The sequence below is a fragment of the Amblyomma maculatum genome, chromosome 11, assembly GCF_055883805.1.
Source record: "Amblyomma maculatum isolate TAMU_Amacu chromosome 11, ASM5588380v1, whole genome shotgun sequence".
NCBI lineage: Eukaryota > Metazoa > Arthropoda > Arachnida > Ixodida > Ixodidae > Amblyomma > Amblyomma maculatum.
Window position 1 is genome coordinate 82,471,273 of NC_139354.1, and position 25,226 is coordinate 82,496,498.

Below are 25,226 nucleotides of genomic sequence, written 5' to 3' on the forward strand. Positions count from 1 at the left end.
GCCTGCCTTTTAAAACAATCGGCTAAGCCCGTTACAAACGTTTTCGAGATTGACAGCACAAAGAATGCCCGCTGACAAAAATGTCGCTTTTGAAACCGAAACAAACAGTTGAAGTCACGTGGGTAGTTTTCTCCAATAAGGATGTACCGAGCCGAGCACATTGATTGGTCTAAGAGGATCATGTGTTGAATCGAGGAACCGGTAAAAACCTGCCTAGCGGCCGTTGGACTCGTCACTTTGCCGGCACATCCGTGGTTGTGTCGTTGGGCTATCGTTCGTCTTGTTAACGTCTTCCGTTGAACACTTCAAAACCGAGAATGCGTGAAATTGTGCACATTCAGGCCGGCCAGTGCGGCAACCAGATCGGCGCCAAGGTATGTACTGTCTTAGAATACCGTCCAGCTCTAAAAATTTTATCTGGCCCCTGGGCCGGCTCGACAGGGGCGCGGTTAGGCTTAGCTGTATGTCAAATTCCCGCTTTGCGGACACGCCGCCCCTCGGAGCATCAAATGACGGCGGCCGTAACTGGACGTCTCCTGCTATATCCTTTCGTCTTAGTTCGTTATTTCTAAGGTGTCTTTTCGAACACCCCGAATTCGTTCGTCGGTTGCAGTGAAACAGAGGAAGCCACGCCCGTTAACAATGCCGCCGGCGCGATGACCTGGTTGTGACCGTCGCTGTCGAAAGGCTGTGCTCAGGGCCGTGACTCGGTTTAAAAAACACCTATCGCCCTTCGTGCATTGCTAGTTCGACCTCGCACTCTTACTGCGAAGTTTTTTTCACACTTCGCTTCTTTCAAATATTATGGCGCAATAACTTGTCATTTGGGGTGAAATAATGCCTAAAATAGTACTTTGAAGTCCCTGAGACGTCGTGCTTGCATGAATCCTCTGCCGTGACCTGTCTGCGGCCTCATTAGAGCTCCTCGCCTCTTGCGCGCATTATGAGTCGACTTATTTGCAATCCTATTACGGAGTCTGGTAGGCCTTTTTTGCTAGCGTGCTCCCTACCTTCTACTTGCACCTCCGCCTACTTCATGATACTCGGGTAACCTATCGCGTACGATTTTATTTTGTGTCGTGAAGCTGTTCTGTCGACATGGCGTCGTTTGGCCAGCATTGTGTCGGTTCGGCTAGTTTAGCCGGTTTTTTTTTCTCTTCATCGGCCATTGTGGCCACCCGGGCGGTATTTCCTTGTGTGGCGTCCATTTTGTCGAGGTGCGCTTCTAATTTGGTAACGGCTGTCGCCGTTCTCCTTACAAGGCATTGCGTGGGCAGGTGACTTGACGCCGCCGTTTGAAATGCGGCTCCACAACTTTTCCGACTGCGCGTGTTTTTCGCGGCGGCTGCCAAGAAAGCGCGCGCCGACCGGTGGACACGTTTCAAATTGGCGGCCGTTGATTGGCTTTCGCCATATCTCCGGCCAATCAGAATGCAGCCAAGCCTTTCGAATCGATTTTCCCGCTCTTCAACGGTTTACAGACAAACGTTACAAGGACGTTTCACTTGTCGGGAGACAAGCTTCGATACGCGCTGTTTTGCTCCGGATTTTATCGTAATTCTGCTTGCTGATCTTTGATCCGCCATTGTTCGGCGGCGCGTTGCGGGTCACCGGAGGAGCCTAATTCGATTTCGCGCTGATTGTGGCCGGTGTAGATTTCGTAACGGCAGGCGGTATCTGGAGTGGGTTCTCGCAGACTTATTCGCATCGTGTGCGTGATAAACTGGCAAATGCCCCTTAGTTAAGTGAGGAATGTGCATTTTGCGTGGATTCAATTGGACTTAACTGTTTAGAACTGACGACTGTTGGTGATGGTTCGGTCATTATGTTGGGCGCACAATTCGTAGCTACAGGGCACCGGCATCACAATTTAGTGGCGATCGCCCTCGTCTGGCGGCTTCTGATCCTAAAGAATCGGTGCTTCAAGGGCCTACAATAGACAATCTAGTATATTGTGTACTCTGGTCTCCAGGTTACTGGTTAGGCTAATTGCCATTAGCACAGCTTTTTGTTCCCCCTGCTGTGCCCAGGAGTGTTTGCCTGGTGTCTGTGCTTATTTCACTTCCTGCATAATTCAGTTGCTGCTTTGGATCTTTGGGTAGTGAAAAAGACGGGGCAAGTGGCTAGAAGCTCTGTATACATTTTGATTAAACCGAAAGGCGTGTAGTCTACTAGTGTCGCTGGAAGACTGGCATTGTTAGTGTATGTGGAGTCGTTAGAAAATTCAACACTGGAAAACGAAGCAAAAATTGGCAGACATTCCTGGGACATGCAATATAATTGAAAAGTTGCCATTAATTTGATGTGGAACCCAGGCTTGTCGGTTTAGGCGTGTTGCAAGGGGGACCCTGTGGATGCACTGTTGTCCGACCTTGTAGCATGTGTTCAAGATATGTTGATGCTAGCTGTTGCTTTGGCCTTTAAAAGCAAATGCAGTTTGGGTGTGCATTCGTCTGCCCATTTTGTTTGGGCATCCGAACACAGGTGCATAATGTTAACCAATGAGCTGGGTAACTAATTTCTGGTGTTCAACCCTTCGAGTAGTGCAGTTCGGTAGCCATGCTAGATTTTGTATATTTGAAAGACCCCCAGCATTGTTACCCCTTATGTCAGTTACTGCTGCATGCTTCTCTAGCCTATGTGGGAAAGGCCATGTGATACTTGTGTCAAAAAGAGACCGTGGGGCTGTGGGCGTTGCCTAGAACACTGCTATATCTACAGCTGGAGTCCTTCCTTCCAGCACAGCCAAAATTTGAGCTTGAAGGGTATTGTTTCAACATGCTAATCTGGAGCTATTTGTAATCCAGCCATATGCTCAAATGTGCTAGTCAAAAAAATATGAATTTGTTTAGCAGCATACTTGTAGTGTTGCCTTTTTTTATGTGCACTAATGCTGTCAATCTTTGCCCAAAGTAGAGCCGCGACTAAAAGTGTTACTTGAAAACAACTTGCTGGACATCTTGTTCACCCACTTTTTTTTTTTAGTCCTTAGCAGTGTTATTTGCGCTTTGGAGCAGTTCCTTTGTATTTGCTTAGGCATAGCAACTGCCACATTCGAGTAGGTCTCTCTACTGGCTTCGGGATGTCACACTTGCTATCTCTGCAGCATTGCTCGATTTGTGACTCATATTTGCCCTACTGGCACCTCCCAGTTCCTGCCATGACTCAATAGATTACGGTCTTAGTTCTGCAGCAAGGTGTAGTTATTGAACTCTGAGGGTGTGGCAGTTTGCAGAAAAAACCTGGGCATAGTTTTTAGCTTTTGTGTATATTTTGATTTCACAAAAAAATCCAGCATTGCCACAGCTTGCTATCATATATTCAACCGCTCCTATCACTGCCGCCGCTGAATGAATAGGTCTTATTCAGACTTTAGTAACTGGCACACCAGAAGCAGAACCCCAGGTTGTCTGAACTTCTGGAGTCCTCCACTATGGAGTGTCTCATAGCCTGAGCTGCTTTGGAACGTTAAACCCCACAAATCAAATCTAATTGCTCTGGATGTTTCAACCTTTTACAACTAATTCATGCTTGCAGGGATCTTGTGCATTTTTTGACAAGCTGTATTTGGCTGCGGCATAATCATAAGTGGGACGCTTGCTTTACAACATCCACGACCTTCTAACTTCACTGGCATGTTTCTGCTCCCCGATTCTGCCTTGAGACCATTGAGGGGTGGCCTCTAGTGGGTCTCTGCTGCTGTCATGCTGCAGGATATTGTTCTTTGCTCCTCCTTTCAATCTGCTTCGAGGTTGATAACATGCTTGGCTTGCTGAAGATAGCAACTTCTCAATGCCAGCGGAGCTTTCATATTCCACTGTACAGCGCTGAAGCTTTGTGTCGTCCCTCTTGTGCATGCTCCAGTTTTTCTGTAGATGGCTACAAGCTACTCTGCTGTCAGAGCCTGACACTCTTGTGGCATTCCTTCTGGCCTTGTAGGGTTTCAAACAACCTGATGCTTTGTGCAAGCTCCCTCTTCTTTAGCAGTGTTTCTTGCATAATCCTCATTACAGCTCTGGTGTACTGCGTTATTGCTTCCCATTGCTTGTTTAGGGGTTGTGGAATCTTAACCGCCCCTGACTAGTTCAATGTCCTCTCATTCACCTAGCTCATATTTACCGGCAAATTTCTATTTCCTGCTTGGGGGTAGAAGTTCGCCTTCATTTTCTGCATTGTGCTCCGAATTGCTTTTTACTGTCCAGAATTGCTCCAAATTGGCTGCTTTATCTTCAAATTTATAAGACTGGTATTTGCTGCAAAGCCCACCATTGAATTGCTTACTAAAGATGCGATCTGATCCAGTCCAGTTAGGAGACTGCAAGAAGTGCAGCTAGCTGATGGCGTGGGTTTTCCATCCTCACTACGGAGGGGGGGCCATCATAGTCGAAATGACTGGCAGCATACCTGTGGCAAACTTGCAACACATCTCCTACTGGATCTAATGCAAGCTTTTGTAAGCTTGTGAGTTTTCGTAAACTGGTAAAGCATGGAGTAAACCTCCTGTCCGCTCGCATCGGATTAGAATGCAGCTCGTTTTCTTTGTGTCCCACTTTTAGAAAGTGTCTGCTAGCTGCAGTGGGAGGCTGTGCACCTCTCACCAGGATGTTTTGTCAAACCTTTCTGCCAACTGGTTTCCCCACAGCTGTGACTGAGCAAACAGGCAAACGTCGCGATAACTTCCTGTGTGGTTTTAGCTTGGTCTATTGCCCCCCTCCTGTTCTAGCTCTTCTTGGTGTCCCCTGTGCACTTTGTTCCCATCTGGTTTGTGTTGCATGTTTAAAGGATTGTCTTTGCTGTGCCAGTCAGATGGTCTAATCTTAACTAGTGTATGGTCTGCATCATTGAGTTTTAAATGCACCTTATTTCCTTATGCCTTTTCTTTTTGCTCTGCTAAATGAAGTGTGATTTACTGCTCTAGGCATGTAGTGATCGAGAGACTAATGCATGAGGGAGGGGGGGGGGGTTCTGTTTTCACTACATTCATGCCCACCATTACAGCATTTAAATGCCACAACACTATTCTGACCTCTTCTATTGCTTCGCACTCAACTATTTGTGTCCCTTTTAATGCTGATGCCAGACTACTCTACAGGTCACAGGGACGCATTTCATATCCCTCCAGTTGACCCAGTCCTGTCCTTTTTGACCTCTATTGCTTTTCTTCCATTCAGTCACCCTTAAGGCACTCCGGTTTATCTTGTCAGATTACGGGACCTGCCATGCCCATTCCTTCATTTCGGCTACAATGTCATGAACTTGCATTTGCTCTTCGACATGGCTTTTCTCTCTTCCCATCTCTGAATGTTGTGAAAGTGTGTTGTCTCTGGTCATCCCGAGTGTTTTCATGGTGTACCTTCCATTATGAGTGTTAAAACATTAAGTCTTCCCACTCAGTGTTCTCATAAATGTAGTGTGGACTTTCCTCCCGACATTTCTCCTTTAAATGGTTTGAGTTCACTTTTAGCTGTTCTTACTTGGAGATGAGTGCTATCTGCCGTTTGCTGCTGTGCCTTTTGATGTCTGCAACACTGCTGCCTGTAGCTGATTCACCTGCTCTCTTCGCAGTTCTGGGAGGTGATCTCCGATGAGCATGGCATTGACCCCACAGGCAGCTACCACGGAGATTCTGATCTCCAGCTGGAACGCATCAATGTCTACTACAATGAGGCTTCCGGTGAGGCCCCTTCCCCCCCCCCCCCTCCCGTTTCGTGGCATACAGGGGGACTAAGTGGCTGTCTCCATTTTGCAGGGGGCAAGTATGTGCCACGTGCGATCCTGGTGGATCTGGAGCCGGGCACAATGGACTCCGTGCGATCTGGACCCTTTGGGCAGCTTTTCCGCCCTGACAACTTCGTATTTGGTAAGTTCATGCTCTCTGCCATGTCTAGCTACAGCTATTCGTTTGTATGAGGGCAAGCAGGCACTTATCTGCACATTTTTTTTTTTTTTCAATTTAATTTCACAAAATTAGGCATTATTTCATTGCATAGTTTCCTTTTCAGTGCATGTGGTTCCATGGAAGTTTTTTTGTTTTTATGAAGCTGCCTTAGAACCACTTCCTGCATATACAGTCAGATCTCAATATACCAAATCCCATGGGACTGCAAAAAATTATTCGTTAGTTTGAAAGATTATAAGCAAGTGGTCAAGCCTAGGTATGTAAATGCCATACCTTGGCAGTGGGCATGTGTGTAGACAAGCAAAACTTCAAATGAAAATGTTGCACAAACTCCACAGCTGATTTATTTGAAGAAATCAATTATTTTCTTCTGCCGCATGCAGCAAACACGACCGTGCACTACATTACACCACTACAGCACTCACACCTTCCATTTATTTGCGGAACACCTTGTAGCATGCGTGATTGCACTGCGCGATGAAAGTACGGACTTCATCCATGTGCATAAAATAAGCAATAAAAACGTAAGAGTTCGATATGACCTCATCTTCTATGGTCCCTGAAGATTAAAAATCGGTCTTTCGAAATGATTGCGGCAGTCGATGGGGCAATGCTACCTGTCTGTAGAGGCAGTCTTTTTTTTCCCTGCGTCGATTTCTTGCAGTGAAAGCGGCTGCGTTCATATCTTCTTGGCACTTCGCTGGCTAATATCTCTCTCGCACAAACTTCGCAATAAGTTTATCCGCGGCATAAAAAAATGAAAAAATCTGCCAGCTTGCTCAAACGCACAATCTACTGACCCGCGTACGACACACAAGAAAAAAATGCAGGCAGCTAGGCCTGCTGGCTACTGCGTAATAAACCATGGCTTTGTGGTGGCGCTAGGAGCTGGTACGAGATGTGCTCATGATAGCTACTGCCCACGGACCATACACACAAACGGCGGTTTGTGTTTCACACTCGAGTTGCGAGCTACGGCGCTGTAAATTTTAGCTGAATTCGTAATATTGACGTTCCAAAATTATCGAAAAAATAAAATGTTTATTCTGAAATATTTTTGCATTGAAAACACAACAAACCTGCCGGGGATTATTAAAAACTTCGCTAATGTAGTGTTTGTAGTAAAGAGATTTCACTTAGTCTTGTTCGGTGTAGACAACCTTGCCGAGCATCCTTTATGAGCAGGTGAAAATTGAAGCCAGAGGTCCAGTGAATTTCATTTCTTCGGCCTGATATTTACTCTACTTTGTTCTTCTTCAAAATCTAATTGTAAAGCATAGGAAAGCCGTAGTGTCAGATTTCTTCTGTGTTTCCGAAGTATCCAGCAGTACACCACGCCTTGTTAAATGGGGCTCCACTAGCACCTTCAGGCCACTCTTACTGCATGCTTCATCTTCTCCTAGCAATAGCAGTGCGGAGACTGTGGACATTTATCTTGATGGCTTTTTATTTGGCATCTGGTAGTAAGATTAGACCTCTCATACTATCAAAGGACTAGCTCCAGAAAACAGTTCCCCGCAGCTTTGGTGCACAGCAGGGGAAACATCTCGTATTTACTTGAATGTAACAAATTTTTTTTTTCCTGATTTCTTTTGTTCCTGAAAGTCTACCCTCTCCTTATAATTGAACATTGCAATTCGGTCTGCCTAAAGCAGCACCGGGCTGCAGCCATATTGGATCCGCCACCACAGTTTGTTTCCACAGCACATGGGTACCATGGAAGGCAAATCCCAACCCATGTTGCTCTTTTTGGTGTTAGGCTTTCAATCGCACTGTCTCCTTTTAATGTGCATGTTGCATCTTTTGCAGTGGATCGGTGTGGCTGCTTCTGTTATTGCATTTTGCGTGATGGTAAGGCGCAGTGCACAGTAAGACTCAAAGCGCTTCTGATAGCGGAAGAAATGGAAATATTTCAGCAGCTGAACTCTAATCTACCATAAGTAGGCGGCAGATGCAGCAGGTGATTTTTGAATGTGAGCATGGCCGCAAAGGCTTCTGACGTGTGGGAGAGTGAAAGAAAGACTCTGCCTCCTACTGTTTTTAAAACTGCAAAAGTCAGTGTCTTCAAGGTACTTGCAGTGCTTATCTCGAGTTAGTAGAGTGTTTATTTTTGGGGAATATGCAGTCTCTCTTGCGCTACATTTGAGTAAACACATTAGCCACTCCTACTGGCAAGCTCTGAGTCACTTCGAGGGGTGCAGTTGCAGGTTAGCTTGTCTATTCTAGATCTCTATATATAGCTGCTGCAATCCCCTTCCAGTTCAGTATAGCAGTAAGTGTTGCTGGAGTGTAATCGGCAATATTTGAGGTGGTACAAAGTAGCTCCGTTGCTCTCTAGTGCATTCTTGGTGTGTAGCTCTGCGCATTCGGCCTCAAACCGGCAAATTGACTCGGATTTCATTCAGTATTTGCTCCTGCATGAATTGCACATGTGGCACTTTCCCTCACTTGTCTTGATTTGCCGATCCTTACTTACCATGTTCCATGCCACAAAGCGAGCAGTGCCTCACTGCGGTTTGATTCGTGCAGGCCAGAGTGGTGCCGGCAACAACTGGGCCAAAGGACACTACACAGAGGGTGCTGAGTTGGTTGACTCTGTGCTCGACGTGGTCCGCAAGGAGGCAGAGGGCTGTGACTGTCTTCAGGGCTTCCAACTGACCCACTCATTGGGTGGTGGTACCGGATCTGGCATGGGCACCCTGCTCATCTCTAAGATTCGCGAGGAGTACCCCGACCGCATCATGAACACCTTTAGTGTGGTGCCCTCCCCCAAGGTGTCGGACACCGTGGTCGAGCCCTACAATGCCACCCTGTCTGTCCACCAGCTGGTGGAGAACACGGACGAGACTTTCTGCATCGACAATGAGGCCCTGTACGACATCTGCTTCCGCACACTCAAGCTGACCACCCCGACCTACGGCGACCTCAACCACCTTGTGTCGGCCACAATGTCTGGCGTCACCACCTGCCTGAGGTGGGTAAGCTGGCCGGTGGCTTGCAGTTGAGGGCATGCATTGAGGTGTAACACGACTTGGTCACGCCATCCAGCTTGTACTGGGGTGCTTGCCTACGCCCAGTTAAGCAAACTTGTGTTTTGCTCTCGAATTCCTCTTGAGAAGAGTGGTAAAGCTAGCTGTTGAGTATCAGAGTAGTGACATAACATGTTTTGGAGCTATTGAAAAAAGAAGCTTGTTATATTCTTATAAACACGGTATTAGTCTCCTGTGTCAGTTCGTTAACCCTCGTGCAGCTTAGGTGTAAACCTTGCATATATTTGTTGAACATAGAGTAAGTGCCACCTTGATACGAGCTAGTGCGCTGCTTAGCAGATCTTTCCATAGGCGGCATAAGCCAGACAGCTGACTGCATTCTTCGATTCTGCCATAGTACCTGTTTGTGCCCAAGCCCGGCAATGAACAAGGAACCTTTAAAGGCTAGTTAAATGCTTTTAGCCATTGCAGACTGATCACAACAGCTCTTGACGTTAATGGAAGTCTTCTTGGGTGATCCAGGTGAGATGCCTCATGAACTGTCTGCGTCTCTGACGTTGCAAGGATGACTGTTAGAATCTAACCATAAATTGATACAGCTTGCCCAGAAGCTGTCGGAGAAGTGGATCAAGTAAAATCTATCGCTTTCACTTTGGTTGCATGGGTGTATGATGGTTACGCTTTAGCATAATTTCCTTTCAGTGACTAGCATTGCGATGTCATGGCTGTCAATGGCCTTAGTCCTTTATTTGGCATGCCTTCATTTGAATCCTCCTTTATGCTCGTTCTCCTGTTGCTAGGTTCCCGGGCCAGCTGAATGCCGACCTGCGCAAGTTGGCTGTGAACATGGTTCCCTTCCCCCGTCTCCACTTCTTTATGCCGGGCTTTGCGCCCCTCACCGCCCGCGGCTCTCAGCAGTACCGCGCCCTGACTGTGCCAGAGCTTACACAACAGATGTTCGACGCGAAGAACATGATGGCGGCGTGCGACCCGCGGCACGGGCGCTATCTGACGGTGGCTGCCATCTTCCGGGGCCGCATGAGCATGCGTGAGGTGGACGAGCAGATGCTCAACGTGCAGAACAAGAACTCCTCCTACTTCGTTGAGTGGATCCCCAACAACGTCAAGACTGCCGTGTGCGACATTCCACCCCGGGGGCTCAAGATGTCCGCCACCTTCATCGGTAACAGCACTGCCATCCAGGAACTCTTCAAGCGCATCTCTGAACAGTTCACAGGTGTGTTGCTGCACGCGCATTGTTTGCCTTACCGGTTTCATGGTCTCAGCATCTTTGTTAATGTGTGGCTGGTGTCGAGCTACATGGTTCTGGTCCTGATCACAATGGTCATTTCTCAAGGTGGCATCTGTCGGCATGCGTAGCAACCGGGAATTGTCAAATTTTATGCACTGGAAAAAATGGATGAAATGTCAAAGTAGACATTTAATAAGCCAAAGTAGCTCCTCGTGATATTTTTTTCAGAGCGAATTTCGGACATGCTATTGATATGCTTTATTAGATAAGCTTCAAGTGGCCTATGTTCTAATTGGAAGCCCTGTATGAGGGCAGTACATGACAAAAAAGCAGCAATAAGCGCGCCGGCAGCGACCGTCATAAAAGTGATGAGCTGTGCGGCTAAGCGTGCATGCAGCCATGCTGCATTAATTGGCTCGCGTGCTCCGAAGCTGGCATCACGCACTTTTGTCTGTAAATCTTTTACGTTCTTAACGGGCATTAATGCTGATGACAGCTTTTTCGCTATTGTAAATTGCAGAATGTGATTAATGAAGCATAAAGAGTTCAGCACTACTGAAGGATAGCTACGGCAAACCTTTTAGCAGTCTGACTGTTTACCTTTCAAGGGAAGAGGTGTAGTTACTGTAGGTAGCCTGGACTTGTTCAGGGAAAAATACTCCCTTAAACAGTAAGAGCAAGAGTTTTCAATAGCACACCTTCTTTCATACAAGCAATGTGGAAGTGTTTTCTAAACTGGTACATCTCATTATTTCCCTGCGCTGGCTACCCTTTGAGCCAAACTTCATTTTCTGATACTGTGCACTTTTTTCAATGCGAAAGCGTTACTTCACTGCGTCGGCGAAATCTCAGCAGTTGTGAGTAATTGAGAAGTGGTAAAGGTAAATGAGTGGTGTCAATCGATGGAGGGTGACATGTCAGAAAAAATTAGGCCAATGCGGTAGGTAATTGGAGGCAAGAAATGTAAAAGAGGCGAAAATAGTCTCATTGGTCAATGGCTTGGTGCCACATTTGCATGTATTTGAATACTAAAGTAATTAAAGCAGTCAGCTAAGGTCACTTCAAAGATGTGACTTCACGAAACCGGAAGCAGAGCTGAAAAAAAGGCATAAAGAGGGATTGGTGCGCAATTTCAAAGTGCCAAAATATAAAGTTTTTTTTTTTTGCTCTGTGTGGATGCTGGCTTTAGCCCCACTTGGTGACCATGCTTGTGCTCTCATGCAGCCATGTTCCGGCGCAAGGCTTTCCTCCACTGGTACACGGGCGAGGGCATGGACGAGATGGAATTCACCGAGGCAGAGTCCAACATGAACGACCTGGTGTCCGAGTACCAACAGTACCAGGAGGCAACTGCCGACGAAGAGGGAGAGTTCGAGGACGAGCCCGAGGCAGACGCCGAGGCCTAGGCTTTTTGATTCCCTCGTCCCACCCCTGGTTGTTCATTGTGTTCGATACTTTCTTTCTCATTATATTGCGCCGATAAATTATTTTGTTCAACCATGCTCCTGTTTTCTGTTTGTCACGAGATGCGGGCCATCTAAGTGGCTTCCTTCAGGCTCTTTTTTAACTCTGCCGCTTTGAAAATGGTCTTGTTAACAGAGCACAATGAAACGGAACATGTAGTTTTGCCATGTTACTTGGCTTCCGGTGGATTTTTTTTTCTTGCTGCAGTTCAGTTGCAGTGTCATTCTTTTTTTTTTTTTTTTTCTTTTCCTTTCTAATCTACAGTGGCATTCGAACAAACTAGACAGGTTATTTTCGGACTGGATATGTTTGTTTCTTTTGTGGTGGACTACCTGCTTCGTGCGCACAACAGCCTGTGTTTTTGCCACTTTTTAAGAAACCGTGCTATTCCCATGTTTGTGCAAGATTTTCTGTGTTTTCATTTGGTTGTGTTAAGCTAATTGGCGTATATTGGTTTAAATGTTCCCTTGATGTCTTTTTTTGTAGTGTCACCCTGCTTCTTTAATGTTTCTCAATGGGGGAAGGCAGTGCTTGTGTTGGCTTGATCTTTCTTGCATGGCACCATTGCCAGGTATCCGTTGCTCTGGAAGAATGTTTACCTATGTGCAGTGGTTAAGCACATGTTAGTGTATATAATTTCGGCTATTAGATTTTTCTTCGTTTCCTTAACGTTCTGCCAAATTGTGACATTGTCGCCATGCATTTCATTGCCTGCTCAGAGTTAGTCTCAGTGCCCGTCCAGTGTTTTCTCATGTCCTGTTTCATTGTGCATTGTTAACTGGCTTTGTTGGCCTGGTAATGCTGGAGCCACAACACTGCTAGTGCCTGCACAGTACGACCAAGCACCTATGGGAATGTAGGCTTATTTCAGAGGTTGAATAAATTTGAGGCTTTCCACTGCTTTGCGATGGTTGTTCAATAAAGACTGAGACTGCTTTCCTACAACGCTTGCCTCTGAAAATTGCTGGTCAGGACTTCATACTCTTCAGTGAAATTGTTTGTCATACCTGCGAAACATGGGCAATTTTTGTCTTAAGGAAGCCAGTGTAATTCATTCAGCAGTGTATTAGTTCACTTGCTGTGGACTACTAGTCTGGGTCATGGGTGGGTGGCTGGGCAAAGGCTGAAGGGTGGGTGAGGGACTGTTCCCAGAGTCTCAAGCGTAAACCGTTGCATTGTTGGGCACTCTAATTTCTCAACTTTCAAAGCTTTCTCAAATTTATTCCCTCGTCGGTTTCCCCCAAAAATAGTTCAGCCAGCACACAGCACTAGTGTCTCGGTCATTACTGAACACCCCTCGTATGAATGGGGTAGAGCTCTAATGTATAGAGCGGAGGATTCGAGAAATTTTAACATAAGCACGAGTATGCCATTTGATAACCTAATCTACAATTTCAAAAACATACAATGCACCCGTGGGAGTGACTTCCAATGTTGGCCTTGGGAGAGTCCGCGAGTGGCCAACACTGGACCTTCGCTCATGCGCCAGCAGAACGCAGCAAGGAAACGCTCACTGAACGTGATGTGCCGCTCCTCTCGTTCTTGTCACCAGCTAGGCGCTGTCGTTTTTGGGCTCCGTCGTTTGGGAACAAAAATAGTGCTTTCCGAAGGTCTCATGCAGTAAGCGCGTGTGAATATCCCCCTTGCAAAGAAAGCGATGAAGTGTAAGGATTCGCGCGCGCTGCATGCGAACTTGCGATCAATATTGTTACGTACTCAGTACGTAACGGGGGTGTTAATTGGTAGTCCGCTGCGAGTCACGCAAGGAACACCGGCACACACCGCTGTCTTCAGTTTCTTCTCTCTAGCCTCTTCTTTCCTGACGCCCCGAAGCACGTGACACTTCCCCCCTCGCAGACGAAGCCCCAGGACAAGCAGTTTAAGGTGCCGGGGATGGCACCTTTTTAGCCGAGCCACATGCACCACCTGGGTCCGGCGTGAGCATCGGCCACTTTCGGTGCGGCGTGAAATTACATAGTTCACGTCACTCGGGCGCTCCAAAACGACAAAAGGGCCGCTATAACGAAACAGCAGCTTCTGGGCTAAACCACGCTTGCGCAGCGGCGTCCACAGCAGCACTAAATCACCGGGCACATGAGACAAGTGGACGCCGGTTGTCATAACGCTCCTTCGAACGTTCCTGTGAGACCAGGATGCGGAGGCGGGCGACGCGCCGAGCTTCTTCAGCTCGATAAAGTGGGGGCGATAGAAGGCTCGTTGTGGAGGAAGAAAAGGAAGGATGATATCAAGACAGCTGCGGGGAACTCGAGAATAAAGGAGGTAAAACGGACTGTAGCCAGTCGTCTCATGCTGGGCAGTGTTATAAGCGAATGTAATAAAAGGCAGGATTTCATCTCAGTTTTTGTGATCAGTCCACGTACATCGCCAACATAGTGGTCAGAGTGCGATTGGTCCGTTCAACAAGTCCATTCGATTGCGGGTGATACGGCGTTGTATGACGGTAATAGCAGGTGCATAGACGAAGGAGTTCGATAACTTCAGCAGTAAATTGGCGCCCACGGTCACCGATCAGAACTCGAGGAGGGCCATGGCGCAGGACGAGAAATCGCAGAAGAAATAGGGATACTTCGTAAGCAGTGGCTGAGGGTATTGCGGCTGTTTCTGAATATCGAGTGAGATAGTTCCACCGGTTACCGTTAGAAGATCGCGGTAAAGGACCCAAGAGGTCGATGCCCACCTGCTCAAAGGGTGTGGTCGGAGGCGCAATAGGGTGCAGCGGTCCAGGTGGACGGGAAGTAGGAAGCTTGTACTGCTGGCACTTGACGCAACTGGCTACATAGCGCTGAATGATTTGACGCATTTTCGGCCAGTAAAAGCGTTCCTGTGGGCGATGAAGGGTCCGGGCGACACCCAAGTGGCCCGACGTGGTATCGTCGTGCATCATTTCAAGAACGGGAATACGGAGGTTTTCCGGCACGACGAGGAGAAAGCGTGCACCTCCGGGGTTGAAATTCTTGTAAAGTAGGCCGGCATGAACGCAGAAACGCGCATCTCTTGAATCATGAGCGGCAGAGAAGAGCGGTGCCAAAGTCTGATCGTTGCGTTGTTCTGTCTGGAACAGTTGAGGGTCAGGAAACGTTGCCGAGATAGGCGCCAGGTAGTCATCAAAGCAAGCAGAACGCAGCAAGGAAACGCTCACTGGACGTGACGTGCCGCTCCTCTCGTTCTTGTCGCCAGCTAGGCGCTGTCGTTTTTTTGGGCTCCGTCGTTTGGGAACAAAAATAGTGCTTTCCGAAGGTCTCATGCAGTAAGCGCGTGTGAATGTTTATCCCCCTTGGAGCAGCATCATCACTACCAATGAAAGCGGCAAGCGTGACAGACAGTCAGCGTCAGCATGTTGGCGGCCGCTTTTGTATGCCACAGTGAAGTTAAACTTGCAACCGCAATGCCCATCGAGTGAGCCGGCCGCAAGGGTCACGAAGATTTACGAGCCAACAGAGTGAATGGTGGTCAGTGACGATGGTAAAAACAGTCATATAGATAGGAACGGAATCATTGCACCGCAAAAACCACTGCGAGGCACTCTTGTTCATTAACGGTGTAGTTGCGCTTCGCCTTGCTCAACGAACGACTAGCATAAGCTATCACGTGCTGATCGGTGCTATGACGCTGGATGAGCACAGCACCAACGCCTACGCCACTAGCGTCGGTGTGAACCTCGATGGGGGCAGAAGGACAGAAGTGACGTAGGATAGGTCCTGATGTCAGAAGGAATTTGAGGTGGCGGAAGGCAGAGTCGCAGTCAGTAGTCCAATTGAACGGTGCATCTTTGTGCAAAAGGCACGTGAGCGGGTATGCGATGTCAGCGAATCTGGGCACAAAATGACGAAAATAGGAGCACAGTCCTGAAAAACTCCGAAGCTGCTTCACTGATTCAGGTGCTGTAAAGCTGGTTACAGCCGCAATCTTCTGAGGATCCGGCCGAACACCATCCTTATCGATCAAGTAACCAAGAACAATTGTTTGGCGTTCGCCAAAGTGGCATTTCTTAGAGTTGAGGACGAGGCCTGCTCTCTCAATGCAATCAAGAACGATGGCGAGGCGGCTATTGTGTTCCTGAAAGGTCTTGCCGAAGATCACAACGTCGTCCACAAACAAATTTTCCACTAGAGTCCGCGCAGAATGGTGTCCATGAATAGTTCGAACGTGGCAGGCGCATTGCACAATCCAAAGGACATTACGTTGAACTCGTAGAGACCATCGGGAGTTACAAATGCCGTCTTTTCTTTGTCGCTTGGGTTCATCGGTGTCTGCCAGTACCCCGATCTCGTCTACCGAGGAGAAGTATGACGCCGAATGAAGACAGTCGATTGCATCGTCAATACGTGGAAGTGGATATACATCTTTTTTGGTGACGGCGTTAAGACGACGATAGTCCACACAGAAACGCTATGTGTTGTCTTTCTTTTTAACAGGAGTCTCCCAAGGACTTGAAGATTCCTGGATAACGCTACGTTGGAGCATGTCATGAACTTGATCGTCAATAAGCTGACGTTCGGCCAGAGACACACGATAGGGCTTCTGTCGTATCGGGCGAGACATTCCAGTATCAATCGAATGATGGATGCGAGAATTTGGAATCGGTGGCTGATGATCTCTGGCGAAGTCGAAAACCGAAACGTGCTTGGAGAGCAGGTCTGTCAAAATTCGGCGCTCCTGTGCTCCCAACGCTGTGTTTATCATTCCCTGGATTCGAGACTCTGCAAAATGAGATGTTTTCTCCTCAGGAGCATGGTTACTTAGTGCCGCCACTTAATTCGACACACCTTCCTCGTAATGAGCGAGCCTCATGCCACGAGGCAAGACGGCTGGCTCGTCTGAATAGTTCACAGTCCACAGCAAGGTGTGGCCTCTGGTGACTGAAACTATGCAATGAGGCACCAAGACACTCTTCTTTGCACAGGCCAGCGTCGTAGGTTCCACTACGGCGTCGAAATTCTCGCACAAATTCGTAGATGAAATAACTTGAATGAATTCTCCGGACATCGCAGGTACAACTGTATCTCCAGACCCAGAAAATGCTCCTAAATCGAGTGACGAGGTTTCTACAAGGGCCGACATCAGCGCAGCATTAAGCGAGATCTGTCCACTATGGCAGTCCAACGTTGCACCACACTGTTGCAAAAAGTCTATACCTAGAATTACTTCATGCGTGGAACGAGGCAACACTGTGAATTCTGTTCGAAACGCTTGGCCCCTAATTACAACTTTCGCATAGCACACACCCAAAGGCACCAATGATTCACCGCCAACACCACAGAATACCACAGTTTGATTCACGCTAAACATCACTTTATGTCCTAATCGATTCTTGAATGCTAAACTCATAACAGAGACTGTTGCGTTATTGTCAATTAGTGCCATGGTGGGGATGCCGTCAATGGATACTTCGAGTTTGTTCTTTAACATAAACACAGGCAGAGGTATTGGGAACGTTGATTTTCCGGCGACCTCACCCCCATCGGCCGCGTCTTCTAATTTCCCGAAGGGGAAGAACGGCGCCGAGGAGACGGAGATTGTCGCTGTCTTTGGGTTGGCGGCGTCAAGCTGCGGTTCGAAGCAGGCGATCCGTTTCGCATCTGTGTCGGGCGGTATGTATCCAGAGTCTGTGTCGGATAAAATTCAGTGTCGAAATGATTAGAAACGTTGGGCAGCGGTCGATGATCTTGTGGTAGTAGGCCCCTCCGACGGCAATACCGGGAGATGTGTCCGGTCATGCCACAGCTATAACACACGGGTTGCTGGCGCCACCGGTCCGAGTAAATGCGGGCGGAAACTGGTTCTGGTTAGCGGTAGTAATCGGGACGGCGTTGCTGACGAACCACCTGGCGTTGTGTAGGTGGTTCTTCGGCCCATCCGTGGCTGAGAAGTGCTTAAATCGTTCTGCTGTCTGCCCCCGCCAAAGCGTGATGCATTTAAAGCCGGAATCCAGGAAGTTGATGGTGTCGCGGGTTCTGCTTGCAGCGCGCAACCGTCATACTGGTGTTCGTCCCGGCACGCAGAGTCTTTGTCCCGCAACAATTCTTCCCGCACAATCCGGCGTATCAGATCAGCCATGGACTCCGGAGCACTGACATCAACGCTCGCAACAGATGTGACGTTGGCCAGTCGTCCAAATTTAGGAGTGATACGGCGCAACTTCAAGGCTTCGAAAGTGCGGCAGTGCCTGGTGAAGTCAGCTGTAGAGTTCAAATTGTCTTTGCTGATTATAAAATTATAGACATCTACAGCGATACCTTTAAGCAAGTGCCCCACTTTATCTTCCTCGGACATCCGAAGGTTTACCATCTTGCACAATTTCACAATATCCTCGATATATGCGGTGCATGTCTCGCCAGGTACCTGGGCCCGCTGCATCAACGTTTGTTCTGCGCGTTTCTTCTTCGCGCATCCGTCGCCAAAGCAGTCCTTTATCTCTTCTGTGAAACAATCCCAGCTGGTGAGCTAGTCTTCATGATTATCAAACCAAACTAGGGCAGTGCCTTCCAAGAGGAACACTACGTTCGCTAGTTTAACGGTCGCGTCCCAACGATTGTACCGGCTCACCCGCTCGTTAGCCACTCGTCGACGTCCTCGTCAGGTTTTCCACCAAATGTGCGCGGCTCGCGGTAGTGCTGCCAGTTGCTCACCGCAGGTGTTCGGTCAGCGTCGCCGTCTTGAGCCATGTTAGATGGTAGGGGTGGCAAACCAGCGAGCCGGCGGCTTCTTCGAAGACAACGGGGATCCGTGTTGATCTACACCGCAAACTCCACCACAACTGTTACGTACTCAGTACGTAACGGGGGTGTTTATTGGTAGTCTAAAGCACTTCGAGTCACGCAAGGAACACCAGCACACACCACTGTGTCTTCCGTTTCTTCTTCTTCTCTCTAGTCTCTTCTTCCTTTCCTGACGACCCGAAGCACGTGACAATATGTTCACCGCAGCGATAAGAAAGTGCAACCAGGGGATCTCCGCACGGCCCCACCACACTCAAAGTTCATGTTTAATATGCTCATGACAGCAGCCCGGTGAACTGCGATCTTTTGCTTCGCCGGGTCCTTGGAGCATAGTGTGGTTTGCCAGTATTGCAAAGTTCGGAGTTGCACCGATCCGCCGGTCAGGTTAGGATATCTGCCAGTGTCACTTTAGGGACTTTGGGCAGGTTGGCGGTATTGATTGTTAGTGAGATAATAGGGAGGGAGTGTCCTCGTTTGCAATCGTCGCCAGGAAGGACTGTGGTAGTGGTTATTGCCTTTCGGCGCGGAAATGTGCGGTTAGGTCGGCGAAGGCATGCATGCTCTCCTTCGAGAAATACCACCGCCCGATTTCCGCCTGTGCCCGGTTTCTCAGGCTAAGGAGTCGGCGGCCTCGTCGGAATTTCTCGAATGCGCAGTACCCAGATGAGCTCGTCGGGGGGGGGGGGGGGGGGGGTTGGTGTGGCTAGCAGATATTTGGCAAAGAGGAAGCTTTATGCCATGTGACTTCCTCTACGTTCGCTTTAGACGAGAGAGCAGCCGGGAGTTCTCTCAGCGGAGGAAATGCCTTCCTCATGTACCATTGCAAGCCGGTGATTCTATATACTCCTGCTCTCCCACTCGAATTCGCCATAAGGTTGCGGTTTCGGAGTCGCTGTTTACGTATAGCTGGCATTGGTGTCTGTCAGAGCCATGGCGATGGCGGTCTCTTCAGCTTATTGAAAGGAAACAACTTGGGAGACGCCCTGACGTCACTTTTTTGAAGCCGGTGCGGCCGCACCGTTACACTTTCTCCAATGCATTGGGAATGGCAAGGGCCTCTCCTTAGTTGTTTCCTTCCTTCCTGTCTGGATCCCAGCAGAAGATGCAGAAGTCAGCCTTTTCTGCTGCGAGGCCTGATGGCAGTTCGAAACATAGTTACGGCCGTAGCTCCCCCGTCGTCTACAGCTGCGTCTACCCAGACTGCATCCAGGGCGTCCCCGTACTTGTGTAGTGATTTCGCCCATGCAGTCCAGCGCGGCCTTGATTCTGCAAAGGGTTCATGTTGCGAGGTAGAGGTTTGACGTAGAGACATTCCCTGACGTGGTATGGAAGCGTGCTTGGTTTTTTGTCTTTCGCAGGGATCTGGATGTGAAGTTCGTGCAATATTTGTCTACCTGTGGGTGTGGCAGCAAGGTGTATGTATTGGGCTTGAAGGTGTGCATCCCCAGGGCAAGCAGTTTTTCGTTTATTGTGTTCCTTTGTTGATTCAGAGCCGTTCTTGTCGCTTGCCGAATCATGGCGTCTAGCTGCTGAGTTTCGCCTGCGGTAAGCCTAAGATAAGGGGTCGCGTAGAGGATACGACTGTGTAGGTGTGGATTTTGCGGAGAGTATCAGCTTCTAGGAGTCCGTGCGCCTTCCCCGTGACTCGTCTTATTAGTTGCGCGGTTGCGGTGAGGGTTTGTTTGAGCCTTTTTAGTGTCTCCTATTCTTCTCGTCGTTTGTAGATACAGACCAAATATACGTAGCGTGTTTACACGAGGGACGCGTCGACCCTGGATGCTTATCTCGATGTTCGTGTGGTAGATCCCACCTTTCGGCGGCAGGATGAGGAGCTACGATTTTTCTGGAGAACATTCGAGACCGATGGCATGTGTGATAGTAGCTATGGTGTCCGCTGTGATTTGTCCGTCGGACCCATGTGTTGTCCAGAAAGTAACGTCATCAGCATAGAGTGTGTGCTGAAGGGGGGGGGGGCGGTAGCTTCTAATCTATGCGCTAGGAAATAAGGGTTTAAAGAGGGAGATAAGGCTGAGCCTTGTGATGTTCCTACGCTGGTCAGTGTGTAGGGCTTTGTGCGGATGTTGTCCATGTGCAGCGTTGCTGTTCGGTTTTGTAAGAAGGCCTTTACGTATCCGTGTACCTTGGCACCTACAATGAGTTCCGTCAGTGCTTGTAGAATGGCCGTGTGTTTGACGTTGTCGAAAGCTTTTTCGAGGTCAATGGCTAGAATTGCCTTTGTGTGTGCTGGCGCGCTCGGGTTGAGTATGTCAGTAGTTGCGTGTAGTAAGGCATCCTGAGTGGAGAGCCGAGGTCGAAAGCCCAGCATAGTATGGGGGTACTGTGAGGTTCCGTCCATGACTTGCTAACACGATGTGCCAGAGTTTCCCGATGCAAGAGGTGAGCGATATGGGGCGCATGTTCGTAGGGGTGATTGGATTGTTCGGGTTTGGTATAAAGATTATCTTCCCATGCGTTTGGGCGTGTACTGGCTTCTCATTGATGGTTGAATAGTGTATGAAGGGATCTGTCGTCGAGATTGCGGAGTATGGCGTTGGTGACTCGGTCTTCCATTAGTGTGGTGTTTCGAAGTTTCTGGAGAGCCGTTTGTACTTCGGCGAAAGTGATCTTCGCGTTTGGCTGAGTATTAGTTGTGCCCGCATAATTTGGTAGCCGTTGCTGCTGTCCCGGGGTGGTGTATATATGTTTTAGTGGCGCCAACAGTGACTGCGTGTCATCTTAACTAGATGACTGAACGATTGCGCGCTTTGTGTTGATATCTTGCACATGAACTTAATTTTTGTTCTAATGAAAAAGAAAGGCTGCGGCTTAGCTCGGCTAGGCCTGGTTTTGCAAGTGGTGAAGCTTGTATCTATTCGAACGTTTCATACTGCGAGCACTCACTACAGTCGTTCCGGAATGCCAGGCGACCGTTGCCACCTGTGGAGCTTGTCTTAGTGCATCCTTTCCCCCGATGCAAGGACGCTTTCAATTTTTCTCTTTTACTTGGAAGCAAGTGAATGTAGCTGTTTTATAACGGCTGTTTAAATTGAGCAATGCTAATCGCACTACACCTGTTAGTTCTAAGAACTTCGCTGGGGTTTATTCTATAAGGATCCAATCGGTCTAGCATTGGTCACTGTTGTTATGCAACAGCGTCCGTAGTATTGCCTGTGTGGCGACCGGACTTCGGCTTTGGCTGTATGAGGCAGTAACTGGTTTGCTAGTACATGTGGATGGCGGGACCCCCTTATCTGGAATTTCTGTGACTGGCTGCTAGCGGCTTTCGTGTGATGCTGCAGTGGTAGTGATGAAGAAAACTTTTATTGTCCAGAAGGGGTGACACCGCAGTTCCGGTAGCGCTTGCAGGCGTCCAGGAAGGCCGATGTCACCTTAAGGGGCAGGGGTTAGTAGACGAAGCGGTTTGCCGCTTCGGCTGCCAGACGGATAACGTTGGCGTGTGTCGCCGGGTCTTCGTTATGAAGCTTGGTCTCCAATGCTTCTGTGTCCTTGAATAAATTAGCCCAGACTTTTTCTACGCAAACCCCTAATTTTCTTTGCATCGGCCCTAAAATTCCCCGAGCGGGACCGTTAAGGGCCAGATGTTGGAATATGTACTCAATTAGCCCCTTATTCTACGCCTATATAATGCCCAGATGGAAAAAGCAGGGCAAGCCCAAATTGGGCTTACCCGCTTGATCCCTAAAGGGGGCCGTCATGGGTGATATCGTGGTTGCCCAAGCCCAAATTACCCATAGGACCCCAGGTGGGCCACGTAATGTGTGCTACTTGGGTTGCTTTCGCAATAAAAATGCATGGGCATGCTACTGGCTCTGCAGCTGAGCCACCTCAGCTACCTGATTAATTTATAGAAAGGGAAAGGCTTGGTAACTGTCTCACTTGTTTGCTGTGGACACCTCAACCGCACGGTAAGGGAAGGGAGGAAGGTGGAGTGAAACTGGTAAGAGAGAGAGTAGCCGTAGTGGAGGTCTACGGAGTAATTTCGACCACCTGGGTATCTTTAACGTGCGCTGACATCGCACAGCACACGGACGCCTCTTCGTTTCGCCTCCATCGAAACGCAGCCGCCGAGGTCGGGTTCGAACCCGGGTACTCCGGCACAGTGGTCGGGCGTCTTACCACTGCACCACCCCGGCGGGGCGACCTCGTGCGGGCAGAGGAGAAAGTAGAGAAGAAAGAAAAGAAGAGGGAAGGACGCGCGTCGCAACAGCCGTCGTAATAAACAATAATAATTGGTTCACAGGAAGGGAAAGGCGCAGTATCACACTTGCTCCGTGGACGCCTGAACCGCGCCGTAAGGGAAGGTTTGGTTTTGTGGGGTTTAACGTTCCAAAGCGACTAAGGCTATCAGAGACGCCGTAGTGGAGGACTCCGAAAATTCCGTCCACCTGGGGTTCTTTAACGTGCACTGACATCGCACAGCACACGGACGCCACTCCGTTTCGCCTCCATCGAAACGCAACCGCCTAGGTCGGGTTCGAACCCGGGCACTCCGGCACAGTAGTCGGGCGTCTTACCACTGCACCACCCCGGCGGGGCAAAACAACAGCCGTCGTCCGCCAACGAAGGTGTGGCGGGTGCAATGACGGCCACAACAGGTACAATCACCGGTGGCCGGTGAGTCCGCGCCGGCCTACCATTGCCAGCCCTGTAGGGCCAGGAGCAGCCATCCCCTCCTACCTAGGGTCATGCCCTTCTTCGTAAATGGCGACATGGGCAGCGTACCTCCCTTAGTCTCGATGGCGAGGCGTCCTGTGATTTATTTTTTTACAATAGTGTGGGGATCAGATAAGTATCTGAATTCCCAAGCAGACCCTTTAAAATTGGAAACATTTCCGATAGGTCCCGATCGCATCGAGCATTCACTACGGTCGGATAAAATGGAAAATAAAGTGGCTTTTCCACCCCAAATGACTCCCTGCAACCAATGGCGATGATCGATTCTCACCTGCTAGGGTGGAACTTCACCGAGGCTTAATCGGTTTAAGCGCGGCGTCAGGAAAATAGGTTGACGTACACCGTTAGATGAATAGGGCTTCCTTTCTAGTGGCCGTCTGCCGTATATTCCAGGGCGAAACCAGTAAACCGAAGGTTCAAATTCTAGCAAAATCATCTGATGCTTGTATGACCACCTGTGCTCTGACACTAAGAAAAAAAAAAAACTGCAGAGGCTGCATTGTTAAAATGCGATAGCATCGAAGTGGGGGGAGAACGACTGATTCCAAACCGGAAATCAGCACCCTTGTATACACTGGTTACCACGTGATGGTACGACATCATATGGAATCTTCTAGAAGTTTTTGAAAACCTGCATGGCAGTCTACTTCCCAGACACCGACTTCCAGTGCTCCCTTTGTTAATGCAGGCTTGTTGGTCCTATGTATGACGTCCTCAGACGTATGGTATGATGTTATGGACTGATTACGCCACACAACACTACTAATTAATCACACTAATAAGGTAATAATATTGATAAGTATTACTGAATTGCAGTGATTGATGTATTATTTCTAACTACTAACTATTATAAAATCGTTAATTATTTTTACTATTGATAAATAATGTAGTTAACTAATTAACGGCCAAACTCATCATCATTAATGACCATGATTCTCTATTGATTAGTCATTGCCTTTATGTGTTTCACCACACTACTCATCGGATCGTGACTGGTGACGTCACATCTGGCCACACGTGTTGCGGACACTTCCGGTGCCCACATAGCCGAGTAACGATTTCGCCTTAAGAACCGCCGTAGCGGAGCGGTTTTGAAGTGAGTAGTTTCCCATGGGAAGTGCGTAAGGGAAGTCGTACCCATCGCCGCAGCCAATCACCCCTCGTGCAGGATGCAACGTCGCACGTTGTTGTCGTCGTTAAACCATTAGCACGTCCTGCTTAATTTAAGTATGTTAAAGCCTAACCATTTTTATTGACTTGTATACTACGTACCGACATTTATTGAGCAGTCAGTAAATTCATGGTTCTCTTCTATCTCTCTTCGTCGAGGTGCACGTTGAAGTTGTAGAGGATGATTAGAAGACGCGAGGAACGCTGGGACGTGGAGGAATAAAAGAACGCAACTTTACAATATAAAACACATAAAGGAAGGTAACTAGCTACTTTACTGCCACTTACCAAAACTGACTGAACACTGGCAGCCTGGCACGAAGAAATCTCTCGAGCTGACAGCTCTCGCATCAGGTGTTCTTCAAAGCCCCGGCCTTCCTACTCTTTCAGACAACACCTAACCTGGGTAGCTACGCTCGGATGTTACAGTAATTAGCGAAGCGTCGGGATAGACGCCGGGCTTCATCGCTCAGGAAAGGCTGCACCCCTCTCCCGCGGTATACTCGAGTGTTCCAGGGTTTTCTAAGATGCCTCGATGAGTAGAGCACATCATCACCCTAGTCTTTTCTAAAAAAGTACGCGCGCGCCACGTCATCATGGCCACCAGAGGATAGGGCGTGGGTGATCGTTGCCTCCAGACTATTCTAGACATTTTCATTCAAGAGATAGCTTTAGAGCTCGTTTGGTCGAAAAGCCATTGGCATATAGTAGTCGATACCGCATGTCGGAAATAATCGGGGGCTGCGCAAAAGAATTGTATCATGATAATTTGTGGTTCTAGTGATGGATGATTTATCGGTGTGTGAAAGGCGATGCCAGGCTCCAAATGGGTCAAAATGAGCAGATTGAAAAGCTTATGCTTTATGGAAATAATTAGGAAAGTTTAGAGCATAATTGATCAAGTAGTTATTAAAATAACTTGAAAATGAAAGATGCGTTTAAAGGTATTGTACTCAGAATTGAAAAAAAAAAAAAGGTGTTTGCTGAAGCTAAGAATCGATGCATAAAATAATATA

At 48.4% G+C, this 25,226-nt stretch overlaps 1 protein-coding gene across 2 annotated transcripts; it reads left to right on the forward strand.

Moving 5' to 3' along the window:
- The first annotated feature begins 210 nt into the window (after positions 1–210).
- LOC146174272 (tubulin beta chain-like) lies at positions 211–12,550 on the forward strand. 2 transcript variants are annotated; one of them, XM_084584930.1, is made up of 6 exons: positions 213–374; positions 5,566–5,674; positions 5,750–5,860; positions 8,429–8,873; positions 9,690–10,126; positions 11,366–12,550. In XM_084584930.1, the coding sequence occupies exons 1-6, from the start codon at positions 318–320 to the stop codon at positions 11,545–11,547; spliced, it is 1,341 nt and encodes a 446-aa protein (XP_084441056.1). In that variant the 5' UTR covers positions 213–317; the 3' UTR covers positions 11,548–12,550. The 2 variants fall into 2 exon arrangements, with proteins under 2 accessions (XP_084441055.1, XP_084441056.1); XM_084584929.1 differs by having other exon boundaries at positions 211–374; positions 5,566–5,860.
- Positions 12,551–25,226: the final 12,676 nt, after the last annotated feature.